This window comes from Rhinopithecus roxellana, chromosome 16 (assembly GCF_007565055.1).
Source record: "Rhinopithecus roxellana isolate Shanxi Qingling chromosome 16, ASM756505v1, whole genome shotgun sequence".
Taxonomy (NCBI): domain Eukaryota; kingdom Metazoa; phylum Chordata; class Mammalia; order Primates; family Cercopithecidae; genus Rhinopithecus; species Rhinopithecus roxellana.
Genome location: NC_044564.1, coordinates 115,006,558 through 115,019,600, shown reverse-complemented (window position 1 = coordinate 115,019,600; position 13,043 = coordinate 115,006,558). Strand labels below are relative to the sequence as shown.

The window sequence follows — 13,043 nt, the reverse complement described above, 5'->3', positions numbered from 1 at the left end:
GTCCCTGCAAGACTGGGCACCTGCACTCATTCACCTGCCAACCATCCCAGAGCCAGGCATGAGGAAGGTGAGTGGGAGGGAGCCCAGAATGACCAAGGGCCTTGGAAGCTGCAGGGACCTCTGAGGCTCTGCTTCCCACCAGCCTCAGGCCTGGATTCAAAGCGAGTTTGTAAAACAGGAAATCTGACAGACAAGGGGAAGGGGGAGGAGGCAGGAAAATACCCTGTTCCCATAAGAATTCTGGGAAAACACGCAGCTAAGACAGGAAGAGAAAAAAATGGAAAGAAAGAAAGAAAAACAAACGCGGGTGTGAGTGTGGAAAGCTGGGGGAAAGGAGCAGCCACTCGTTGCCAGGCCTGCCTGAGGCCAGGGAAGATGCCAGGAGCCTGGCTCCCTCCATGGAACCAGCGAGGATTTTTTTAGGGGTCTCACAAGCCAACCCTTAACCTAAGCACAAGCCGGGATCCCAAAGCCCATCCAGCACTTCCACACCCCTACCCCACCCAGGGCCAAAGCCCCCTGCATAGAAAACCCATGCCAGCACCCTGGGCTCTGGATGGCCAGTTTTGGGGCAGTAGCTGGAAAGTGGGGTCTGGGAAGGAGTGTGCTCCAAGAAAACAGCCTCCTCCTTCCACATCCAGACCCCACATCCAAGCAGGACTGTGGGCTGGGGCCCTTTACCCTCCTGTGCCAGCCCAGATCACAGACCAAGCCAGTTGGGGGTGTGAAGGAGGGGAAGAGGAGAGGGTGCCGGGAGGCAAGCTCACCTTCTAGCTCAGAGGAAGCAGAATTATGCTCTGTCCACCATGATCACTGACCACATTGAGAGGGTAGTATCCAAAGAACCTGACCATCCCTGCAGCCCCCAGGGAAATGAGTACACCCATTTTACAGAAAGGAGATAAGACCCGAAGTGCCACCCCCTCCACCCTCCTGCTCTCAGCCCTGCTCTGACCAGGAGGTGAAGGGAGCAGCCCTGCCCCAAGTCCTTGGCAGCTTCTGACAGAGCCTATCCTTCCTGCAGGTGGTTCTCACTCTTTCCTGTCCAGGGCAGGAACAGCCACTGCTCCCAGGTCTCACCCATGCCAGCCCCTCACTTCTGCTCTCCTGCCTAGTTTCTGCTCCTCTGTCCTGCCTAGACTGTAATCCCCAAATGCCGCCACGTATTAAACACCTCCTAGATAGATATGCACAGCAGACACTGAGCCAGGCTCTTCGCACACATCATCCCATTCACTCCCACGGCACCATCGCTGGATTTCATTATCCCTATTTTACTGACTAGGAGATAAAGGCTCAGAGAGGAACAGTGACTTGCTCAAAAGCTGCAGCTAAAGAGGAGCAGAGCTAGATTTGAGCTCAGACCTGACCAAAAGCTTGCTGCTCTCAATTCGGCACTGGTTTCTAACACAGAAACCATCTTGAACTCTGAGTCCCTGAGCCCTAGGTCTAGCCCACAATTGCTCCTGGCCCCACGCTGATGGCGAGCATGCCCCATCTTCTAGCCCATAGCCCCAAGGTGACCAAGAACTTCTAGATGTCCCATCCAGTGCTCTCTCTGTCTCACCACTCTGTCACCCAGATGCTAGTGTCGCAGGGGCTGCTTTTCCCAGCTCCGGGAGGGCAGGAAACACAGAGTGGGGCCTGCAGGGCAGAGCCTGAGAGCAGGGGAGGGCTAGAGAGAGAATATTGGGTTCCCTAGCAGGCAGGTGTGGGGGAGGGGGGGGCAGAGGCCCCTCTGGGCATCCTCCTGGGACCTAAGCACTGCCTGTCAGAGGAGTCAGGACCCACAGTCCAGTCTGGTCATTAAAACAAATAGAGGGGCTTCTCTATGTGATTTTTTAAAAATCAGAACAATTTCAGAACTCCCTTCCAGTTTAGATATCACTTGCCTTTACCATCCCTGATCCCATTCCTATTTTATGAGAAAAAATGGTCCATCACAGTTCTAGAAGAGGCACAGGGGGGCTAATGGGATCATCATGGCCCACTCTGCCCGCTTTCCAAGACCGGAGGCTGAGGCCAAACCCTCACTGTAAAGTTGGATTCCAAAGCCAAAGGAATCCGGAGCCATAGTGAGGCATCAGCAGTAGAAGAGAGGAAAGTTATATGTATGTACATAAACACGAAAACACCCGACCTCACATACGGGCACACGCCAACACACCCACGCACAGGGGGCAGAATGGGCACTGCTGTCCTGTCAGAAGCAGGAAAGTTAGCAAAAATACAAACTCCGCTCCCAGCTGCTCCGCAACCATGGCATTTTCAATCTCACACCCAAAGCCCCTCCCCAAATAAAAAGAACAGAAAGCTAGCTGGATTATCTCACCAAAAACACCACCCAGCCAGTGGTTAGTACTCCACACAGAGCTGGGCCTTAAAGGGGCCTTGGGTCCAGCTCCTGCCTCTATCCTCCTCCCCATATCCAAGTGAGCCTGCAGGGAGCAGGAGGGGGTAACAGAAAACCTTGTTGGGAGCAAGATCCTGCTCAGATGGTCCCTCTACCCCCATCCCTGAACACTCCACAGGCTCCCCACAAGAGGCCAAGCACCCACCTGGCGGTAGCGGCGCTCCGAGCACACCTTGCAGAGCCCATTGAAGCGGTTCATGGCTGCGGGTCCTGCCTCGGCTGCCGCCCCATGAAAACCCAGCTCTCCCCCAGCAGCGGGAGCCCACACTGGACCCGTCAGCCTGGCATGAGCACCCTGGGAAGCCCGCCCCACAGAAGAATGGCAGGAAATCACCTCTCACCTCCCCAAGCCCTGTCTGTGCTGTGTGCCTCTGCACGATAAGCCTGAAGGCTTCCTGAAACCTCAGAATGACAAGGAAGAGGGAGAGTTTTATATTAAAATTCCTGTCAACTAGTTAGTATTCCCCGGGCCCGGCGGGGAGAGGGCGCCTTTGTTCTGGCTGCATTCTCCGCCATGGGCCACTTTGTGATTCCAATGTTCTCACAAACACCCCTCACTGGAGGAGAACCCAGGCAGAAAACGCAGCTGCTCTATAACAACGCCTCCTCCCCCTGCAAGTCCCAGTGTCCCTACTGGAAATCCAGGAGACTACCCCAGCCTAAAGAATCCAAGGACACCTTAGGGGGTTACACTCACAGACATCCCATCTCAAGACAGGGAACATAAAACATTTAGAGTCTGAAGACCTGCCTGCCACTTGGAAACTACTTAAAAGTCAGTTTCGGCCAGGCGCGGTGGCTCATGCCTATAATCTCAACACTTTGGGAGGCCGAGGCAGGTGGATCACTTGGGGTCAGGAGTTCGAGACCAGCCTGGTCAACATGGTAAAACCTTGTCTCTACTTTAAAAATATAAAAATTAGCTGGGCATGGTGGCAGGCACCTGTTGTCCTAGCTACTTGGGAGGCTGAGGCAGGAGAATCGCTTGAACCCAGGAGGCAGAGGTTGCAGTGAGCTGAAATCACGCCACAGCACTCCAGCCTAAGCGACAGAGCAAGACTCTGTCTTAAAAAACAAAAAAGTCAATTTATTTGTCTTTTGTCCATGGAAGTGGGTTGCTGTCAGGATCTGGTAATACATGGACTACAAAGTCAAATGTAGAAGGGATTTCCAGGCCATCAGACAATCCAGACTCCTCATCTTACTGACAAACAAACTGAGGCCTGGAGAGGTTATGATCAAACAGCAGGGCAGTGTGGGGCTAGGACCAAAACCCGGGTCCTATTTCCTGCCTGGCAGTCCCAGGATAGCATCCTGCAGAGCAGCACATGGTGAGCCCAGCTGCTTTTGCCCATCTCAGAGCCCCTGGGGAAGCCCAGCCACACACTCAAGTCCTTGATGACAGAGGGTTCCTTGGTTCAGCCCAGCTTTTGTTGCTGTGTGACTGTGGGCAGGTCACCCAGGTTTCTGAGCCTCCATCTCCCCACCTGCACAGCGCAGGAGCTGAAGAGATGGACTCCGGGGGCTCTCCCCGAGCCACAGCCAAGCATCTGACAAGGACACCCTCTTTGCTGAGTCCCACAGACATCTCTGAGCACACAAGCTCAGGAAAATCCAATACACCTCAGAAAAAGGCCCCCAGGGGCTCGAGGCCTGTGTGCAGAATCCAGCACGCAGCAGGATTTTACAAGCCACCAAGAAACCTATGATGTTGGAGGAAGCAAACTTATGGTGTTGACACCCATGTAATTTCCATGAATCATGAGGCAGACCCCTGATCACCATGCTCTCTGTGCGTGGCAAGTAGAGAGACAGGGGGAAAGGTCTTTGCAGTTCCCCACAGAAGGCAGAGGAAAGCTTTTCAACTAATGAAGCCACAGAAAACAAACCTGACAAGTTACTCCTGGCAAGTTTCTCTGTCTAACCCAGTCGCAGCTAGACACATGTGCCTGGTAAACTGAAATTACTTAAAACTAAAGTTGACACTCAGTTCCCCGGTCACACCAGCCACAATACAAGTGCTCAGTAGCCACAGGTGGCAGGTGGCACCACACCGGCCAGCACAGCTCTAGACTGCTCCATGGGGCAGGGCCTTGGACAGGTCCAGAAATGCATCCCAGCACCTAGCACAGGGCCCAGCCCTAGGTGTAAATATTTAATGAATGATGAATAAGTGAATGACTTGAGTCAGTGAACATGAAAATGTTTGGTACGTTGTAATACGCCGATATTGTGTAATATGTAAGATACTATTAGGAACTACAGCAATGTTGTATATTCCCAGGTAGGCCATGCACAGGAGGCAGTGTGCCACAGCACACTGAAAAGGCAGCCAGCCCTCACTCAGAGCCTGCCTTCACCACCTGCCAGCTGTGTGGCCACGGAGAGGGCCTAATGCTCTGAACTGTGTATGTCCCTCTCATCTGTGAGATGCCGAAGTAACACCTGCCTCAGAGTGGGCAGTTAAGATTAGGTAAAAGCACCTGGTATACAGGGGCTAATGAATTGCTGGGAGTTTGTTTTGGCTGGAATGCAGTGGTGCGATGTCGGCTCACTGCAACTTCCACCTCCCAGGTTCAAGCAATTCTTCTGCCTCAGCCTCCCAAGTAGCTGAGACTACAGGTACCCGCCACCGTACCTGGCTAATTTTTGTATTTTTAGTAGAGACAGGGTTTCACCATATTGGCCAGGCTGGTCTTGAACTCCTGACCTCAAGTGATCCACCCACCTCAGCCTCCCAAAGTGCTGGAATTACAGGCGTAAGCCACCACGGCCGGCCTGTTGTTGTTTTTTTTTTTTTTTTTTTTTTTTTTTTTTTTTTTTTTAAATTGAGACAGAGTCTTGCTCTGTCGCCCAGGCTGGAATGATCTCTGCTCACTGCAACCTCCGCTGCCTGGGTTCAAGTGATTCCCCTGCCTCAGCCTCCCAAGTAGCTGAGACTACAGGCACCCACCACCATGTCTGGCTAACTTTTTTGTATTTTTGGTAGAGACAAGGTTTCACCATGTTGGCCAGACTGGTCTTGAACTCCTGACCTCAGGTGATCACCTCCCTCAGCCTCCCAAAGTGCTGGGATTACAGGCGTGAGCCAGCATGCCTGGCCAAGTAATTCCCTCTCTTATTTGTTAAAGAAAACCATAGATCCCCTGCCATGCTCTGCAAAGAGATGGAATGAATTTTGGAGAATTCTCCCAACTCCTTATGTGAAAAAGGCTCCTTTCCAGACTTTAAGCCCTAATAGAGTGAGAACCCCTTGGTCTCAGGTTCAGAATCACAGCTGCCCCCTGACATCAAGCAGGTCTAACCTGAGAGGGTGATTCAGCCTCAGTCCCAGCGGAAGCAGGGGGCCAAGAAGGCCTGTGGGAAGGGGAGGACTCGGTTTCTAGAGGCCCAAAGTTAGTAAGATCCAGATGCTTACATTTCCAGAGGTAGGTGCCTGGCCCTTTCCCCACCCCTGCCACAATCATGGATACCCCAAGAAGAGCATTTATTTCCTGTAATACACCTCAGGAAAGTCAAGAAATCATTCCTTCCAAGTGCACGACTTGCTGAGTTTCAAGCACAAATGCTACCCCTTTAGGGGTTTCCTGGGCCCGGGGGCTGACAAGGAGGAGATCCAGCCTCTGGAACAATGCCCTAGCTTGTCCCCACCTACCTTTAGTTTCTTCCCATTCTCAGCATCCCCACCTCCTGGCATTCTCAGCAGTGGGTCTGGAAGGCAACAGAACAGAATCAGAAAACGCCTGGTGGCATAGAAGGCTCCCCTCCTCAGACCACCCAGAGGACAGTGCTGGGAAACAGGCCCATGGGTTCGCCCAGGACCACTCCTGGCCTCAGGATGTGGGGACACCTGAGGCTCGATCCAGACAAGGACTCAGGAGCCAGGGCTGCATGTGGGAAAGGCAGAACATAGAAAAGGGCCATGAAATCCGTGTTCTGAGCCTCAGGGATCATGGCAGGACCTAAACGCCCTGTCTGTAGAGGTGGGTATCCCAAGGTGAGCAAGGCAACCTGGGGGATCCCTGAGACACGGAGCTGGGAAGGAGCCATTGGGGAAGTATAAAGTACCCCACAAACAAGGGAGCTAAACCACATGGGGTCAGGCCATATTCTCTCCAATGAAAAGTCCAACCAGACAAGCAGTGGAGGCATGGGCAAGAGGCTGCCTGCAGCGTGCACTCTAGCAGGTGCTCCTGAGAAGTCCCTGCACCCAGCAGGCTAATAGCAGCCTGGGTGGCAGGGGCCACCAAATACCAGAACTGATGCCACTATGCAGGAAAGGAGGGAGGGGGCAGGTCCTGGGAAGGGAAGCTGAAGGGGGTGTGCAGGTACCTCGCAGCGGCCGCAGTCGCCGCCTGGCCACCTTCAGGTGCTTGGTCCGGCCCAGATGCTCCCCTAGGAGGTAGTACCAACCACTGATCTCCTGTCACGAGAGAAGGAATGACACACTCAGACACAGGAGGCAGAGGCACAGGTCAGGCAGCCACCAATCCCCCTCCAAAAGTAGCCACTGGACACCCTCCCACAGGAGAGAAAGACTCTCCAGCCTTCCTGCCCCTGAGCTGCCACGCCTGTACCTCCAGGAAGCCTTCCATGATGCTCAGGGCAGAGCTGGCTCTCCCCTCTGCCAAATTCCCACAGCCTCTTATCCTGGAGGACAACCATCTACTTGCCCGTCTCCCCCACTAAGTCGTGCACAGGCTCTTTGATGTGCCTTGCACTATGCCTGGTATACAGTAGGAGCCGTATTTGTTGACAGAACAGAAGTGAAGGAGTGAAAGATGGATGGAGAGGCCAAAAGGCATCCTGTGGCTCCTGAGCAGTCTGCAGGGGGAACATCTTTTCCAGGAGAATGAAGCCAAGGCTGCAGTCAAGAGAAGCTCTAGACCAGGCGTGGTGGCTCACACCTGTAATCCCAGCACTTTGGGAGGCCAAGACAGGTGGATCATCTGAGGTCAGCAGTTGGAGACCAGCCTGGCCAACATGGTGAAACCCTGTCTCTACTAAAAATACAAAAATTAGCCAGGCATGGTGGTAGGCACCTATAATCCCAGCTACTCAGGAGGCTGAGGCAGAGAATAGATTGAACCTGGGAGTCAGAGGTTGCAGCAGGCCAAGATCACACCACTGCACTCCAGCCTGGGCAACAGAGTGAGACTCCATCTCAAAAAAAAAAGAAAAAAGAGAGAGAGAGAGAGAAGCTCTTTAGGACTCACAAGCAGGATAAAGGTTCCTCAGTCACCCACCCCAAGACACAAATCTGCGTGGCAGGCCATGCCACAGGCCACCAGGACATTTCCAGGGATGTGCAAAAGGAGTGCTCCCCACCCTCCACCTTCCAGTTCGGGGGGTCCAGTGCGGCATAGAAATTGATAAGGGACTGGTGACCCAGAGCAAGGAGTCTTGGGTCCCAAAGAGTCCTCCTCCAGCCTGAAGAAAAGTTCCACAGAGGATGGTGCTGCTCACTCCATCCTTGAGCACCTGTTAGGCCCAGAAATATCAGGCCTGGTAGACACAAGAAGAGGACCCCTGGAAGGCACCATGGGCGCACCTGGCCTTCATCTTCTGGGGCAGGCCCAGGAGTGCTCTGGGCCCCAAGGGATCTGCCAGTATCTTCAACAGCAGACACCAGACTCAGAGCCTCCTGGGAAGACTTGGGGCTGCCTAACAACTGCTCTCTGGCAAGACAAACCAAGAAGGGGACCCAAACTCTCAGCTAGGCAGGTAACAAACACAGTGCTGCTATGCAGGCCACCCCACCAGGCAACTATCTCAGTGGGGCACCATCTCACAGAGAGAAGCCTTGCTCAAGGGCTGACAGAGAAACCCTGGCTGTACCGGCCCGGTCCAGTTGGGATGATTCTGACAGAAGCGTCCTTAGGACCCACCTTGTCTGGAGTCAGGAGAGACTTCATCCCAAAGCTCATGCAGCCAATGAGTCCACTCTGTCTGGGAGAACAATTGAGGCTTGAGTCAGCACTTTTTGTTGGGCTCTATTGGGAGGTCCATTATCAAGTATAGCATGGGTTTGCCTGATGCACTGCAGTTTACAAAGCACTTTACCTGCATCATCACGTTTGATCCTTCTGACTCTGTGAGGCAGGCTAGAGAAGAGCTATTATCTCCATTTTACAGAGGGAGAAATGGAGACTCAGAGTCAGTCCCTTTCCCAAGGTCATAGGACAAGTTCAACACTCCCTCTACCAAACACAAAAGCTTAGAGGTACTTCACGAGTTTTAGCTGTTCTGGTGCTGGGTAGATCTGAAGAGCTGGTCCCCAGAGGGAACCTCCTTGCCCACATCAGTTGGTGATGCTCAGTGGAGAACAGTTATGAGACCTCAAGCTCAAGAAGTTTTGTCTCAGGTCCAGGAAGGAGCTGAGCAGTTCTTAGATGGCTACACATCAAGGTCCAAACCAACCTGACACAAAAGCTGCTGAAACTAATCTGACCTGGCCACCAGCAGCGCAGATAGGCATGGGCCAGGGTCAGGCTTCATGGGGATGTCAGACTATGGCAAGGGGCTAAGTTCAATCTTCTTGGTTAAAAAGAATTCACAGCTGGGCATGGTGGCTTATGCCTGTAATGCCAGCACTTTGGGAGACATAGGCAGGCAGATCACTTTAGGTCAGGAGTTTGAGACCAGCCTGGCCAACATGGCAAAACCCTATCTCTACTAAAAACACAAAAATAGCGCTACATGGTGGTGCATGCTTGTAATCCTAGCTACTCAGGAGACTGAGGCAGGAGAATCACTTAAAAGCAGGAGGTGGAGGTTGCAGCCTGGGTGACGGAGCCAAGACTCCGTCTCAAAAAAAAAAAAAAAAAAAAAAAGAAGAAAAGAAGAAGAAAGAAGAATTCAGAGTTCCTGAAGAATGTCCACCATTGAGGCTCAATGTCCAATAATCAGGGAAGAAGAAAGAAGAAAGGAGGAGGAGGAGGAGGAGGAGGAGGAGGGGGAGGAAAATAATTCAGAGTTCCCGAAGAATGTCCATCATTGAGGCTTAATGTCCAATAACCAGGGACTAAGATTTGGCAGCTTTTAATAATGATGGCATGGGCTGGGTGGAGTGGCTTACACCTGTAATCCAGCACTTTGGAAGGCATCACTTGAGCCCAGGAGTTTGAGACCAGCCTGGACAACATAGGGAGACACCATTTCTACAAAAAATTTTTAAAATAGCAGGGCATGGTGGCATGAGCCTGTAGCCCCAGCTACTGAGGAGGCTGAGGTAGGAGGATCACTTGAGCCTGGGAGGTCAAAGCTGCAGTGAGCTGTGATTGTGTGTTACTGTTCCTCCCTCTTGGGAAGTGACCAAGTCAGCACTAACAGGAGGCAGTTGCAGCGACAGAGCGAGACCCTGTCTCAAAAAAATAATAATGATAACATTGATTAATATTAATAAAGTCCAAAAATATCTTGCTATTGTTAGAGAAAAGGAAGTTTACAAAGCTGCAAATTTAATGAGTAATGTGAGTTTAATGAGAAAGATACCCACAAAAATACTACAATGGTTATATCTGGTAGGTGGGATTACTAGGGGTTTAATTTTCTTTCATGGGTTTTCACTGTTTTCATACGGAACAAGTACCTTTTTTGTGATCAGGAAAAAAAAAAAAGACAGTATCAGTCTACTTTTAAGGACTTTTATTGTGCCACATCCTGTTCTATCCTGACAGTAGGGGTTTTTTTATGTTATCTTTCTGTTCTCCTCTCTCTTAGCCCATCCTCAACTTGGACTCCCTCACAGGTTGGCTTAATAACTATTAATCAAGAAACATCATGGATATTTAGGCTGGAGCATAACCCTGGAGGCTGGCTTCAATAGCTGGAGGACCCATATAGCTGAGAGATTTGGCATGTCCTATGGAAGGCACAATATCAAAGCCAAAGATGGAACAGGCTGCAGGATAGGTAGTAAACTCCCTAGAGATGCGTTTTCCAGAACCTGGTCTAAGGGAGCCTGAGCTAGAGCAGTGGTTCTAGCCAGAAGCGTACCACAAATCCAACTGAACAGCCTGTCTGAAGTATATGGCTCAGAACTTCTTCCTGAGCACCCAAAACTAGTTGGTCCAAGGTGGGGTTTGAGCATGGGAGCCTGGAGAAAGCTTTCCAGTGGATCCTGCCAAACACCCACTTACACCTGCCCCAGTCAAAGACCAGTGATCTATAAGGTCTTGATAAAGACATATTGTTCAGATTCTCCAGAAAGGGTGGCAGCTTACCACCTGACAGTCCTAAGCAAAACAAAACTAGCTTCTCACAAGCAGCCAAGTCAAGCAAGGGGTGGGGAGGCAAGATGCCAGGAGATTGTTCCTCAAAACTGGTCCACCTGCCTGCAAACTCATGCTCTGCCCCATGGCCCAGGGCTGAGGCCCCTGCTTCTGGCTGTCTCTTAACAGCTGCTCTCAGTTCATCACTCCTGCTCCCGGTTCCTCTAGCCTTGGCTCCATCTGCTCCCTTCTTCCTTGCCTCTCTCATCATCCAAGGCTTTATTAATAACCTATTCAAAAGGGACAATGTGCTCACCCCAATAAAGTGACTCTTCCATATCCACCTCCCCAGCCTACCACCAAAAACAAATACTCCTCCCCCTTGGGAAGTAGTCAAGTCAGCACTAATAGGAGGCAGTTGCAGTGACTATCATAAACAGCTGACACTAATCTGAGCTCCCATTCCAGAAAAGCCTTGGCAAGACTTTGCCAAAGTCCTCAAACCGATTTCATTTTATTTGTCACACATTTGAGAGAAATCCAGCTGCTATCCAGGTGCCCACACTACTCTGCTGTACACTTCTTTCCTACTGGGTAGGGCTGAAACTTTCAAAGTCTCCAGGCCAATGCATTAGCTCCACAGCCTCTCCCTGCTCTTCACTAAGTGAAATTTTCATTCCCTGTTGTTTAGAGAATGTTAAATGGTTAATAGCCTCCCTTGAGTTTTACTTCCTGCTAAGGGGCCTCCTACCATTTCATGATAACTCAGGCAGGGTAAATTGCCACAATTAACGTCCATAAGCAGGAACTTCTCTCTAAGTGTTCTTCAATTAGCTATTTCTTACACCTGCTTTTGAAAAATCTTTGGAGGAAGAAAGACTTCTTTTAAAGCAACCTGAGTATATGACAATACAGCAGTCAGTTTATTAACTTGGGAACTAGCACTCACCCTGAGGAGTGCCTGAACTCTCACTAGATGCAAAGTCTCTGGAACCAAGCCTTGGTTATTTCTGACTACCAATCCCTCAGCTCTGGGCTTGGTGCACTTAGTGAAGGCTTGACAAATGGATGAATCTATCACGCCCATGGTTGGCAGGCACTGGGCAAGGGGCCACAGCGTTAAGGAAACAAGACAAACATCCAGGAATTTAAATAGCAGTTCAAGACAGCAATACAGGGGATGTCACAAGACAGGGTGAGATTGACAGATGAACAGTGCAGGCAACATATTCTGAAGGTTCGAGAACACAAGAGGTAGCTTCGGGCTGAAAGGCTGGAAGAAAACCTATGAATTGAGCCAGAGAGAATGAAGAGCATTTTGGGCAGAGGGAACAGCCAGTATAAAGGCTTAGAAGTAACTTCATGCAGCACATATGGGGAATAGTATTCAGTTTACTTTTGAGCATAGGGTTGCAGACTCATTACAAGATGAAAAAATCTATTATTTTTTGAGGAAAGGCACTTTAGTTCTCCCTCTCAGGTAAACTATTTCTCTTACAGGGTTATACCATTTAATCTTAATTGATTTTTAATTTGATGACTTAAATTGAACTTAGATTTTTCCATTCACTTTTTCTGTAAGCTCAGTACCCATCGCTGGTCACAAGCTTTCTAACATTAGGCCACTGTACTTGGCACTGAGATCTCATTTATAAAACAGATTAAAGGACAGTGTACACTTACAGTGCCTGGGACAGTGCAGGGCAAATCACAAGCAGAATCTCCTTAAATGTAGCTACTATTAGTATAAAAGATTATGCCCTGACCAGGCATGGTGGCTCATGCCTGTAATCCCAGCACTTTGGGAGGCCAAGGCAGGCGGATCACTTGAGGTCAGGAGTTTGAGACCAGCCTGGCCAACATGGTGAAACCCTGTCTCTACTAAAAATACAAAATCAGCCGGGCATGGTGGCATGCGCCTGTAATCCCATCTACTCGGGAGGCTGAGGCAGAAGAATCACTTGAACCCAGGAGGTAGAGGTTTCAGCGAGGTAAGATCGCGCCATTCCACTCCAGCCTGAGTAACAGAGAGAGACTTCATCTTAAAAAACAAAAAAAGATTATGTCCTTGGCTGGGCATGGTGGCTCATGCCTGTAATCCTAGCACTTTGGGAGGCCAAAGCAGGTGGATCACTTGAGGTCAGGAATTCGAGACCAGCCTGGCCAACACGGTGAAACCCCATCTCTACTAAAAACACAAAAATCAGCCAGGCATGGTGGCGTGCACCTGTAGTCCCAGCTACTTGGGAGGCTGAGGCAGGAAAATTGCTAGAACTTGGGAGACGGAGGTTGCAGTGAGCTGAGATCATGCACAAGAGCAAAACTCAAAGAAAAAAAATTACTTAAAATCCGTCTCAAAAAAAAAAATTACTTAAAAAAAAGATTATGTCCTTTAATTACATATATGTAATGTTCTT

At 50.4% G+C, this 13,043-nt stretch overlaps 1 protein-coding gene across 5 annotated transcripts in view; it reads right to left on the bottom strand.

The window, feature by feature from the left end:
* RGS3 (regulator of G protein signaling 3) overlaps positions 1-13,043 on the bottom strand; it is a 132,351-nt gene that overhangs the window by 92,576 nt on the left and 26,732 nt on the right. For 2 of the 5 annotated variants that reach the window (XM_030919463.1, XM_030919466.1), the window contains exons 6-8: positions 8,302-8,362; positions 6,746-6,836; positions 6,069-6,124 (exon numbers count right to left, since the gene is read on the bottom strand). In XM_030919463.1, coding sequence (XP_030775323.1) covers positions 6,069-6,124; positions 6,746-6,836; positions 8,302-8,362 — 208 coding nt within the window. Of the gene's footprint in view, positions 1-2,558; positions 2,763-6,068; positions 6,125-6,745; positions 6,837-8,301; positions 8,363-13,043 lie in introns of those variants that run through there. The other 3 variants (XM_010370480.2, XM_030919474.1, XM_030919465.1) reach the window with 2 other exon arrangements.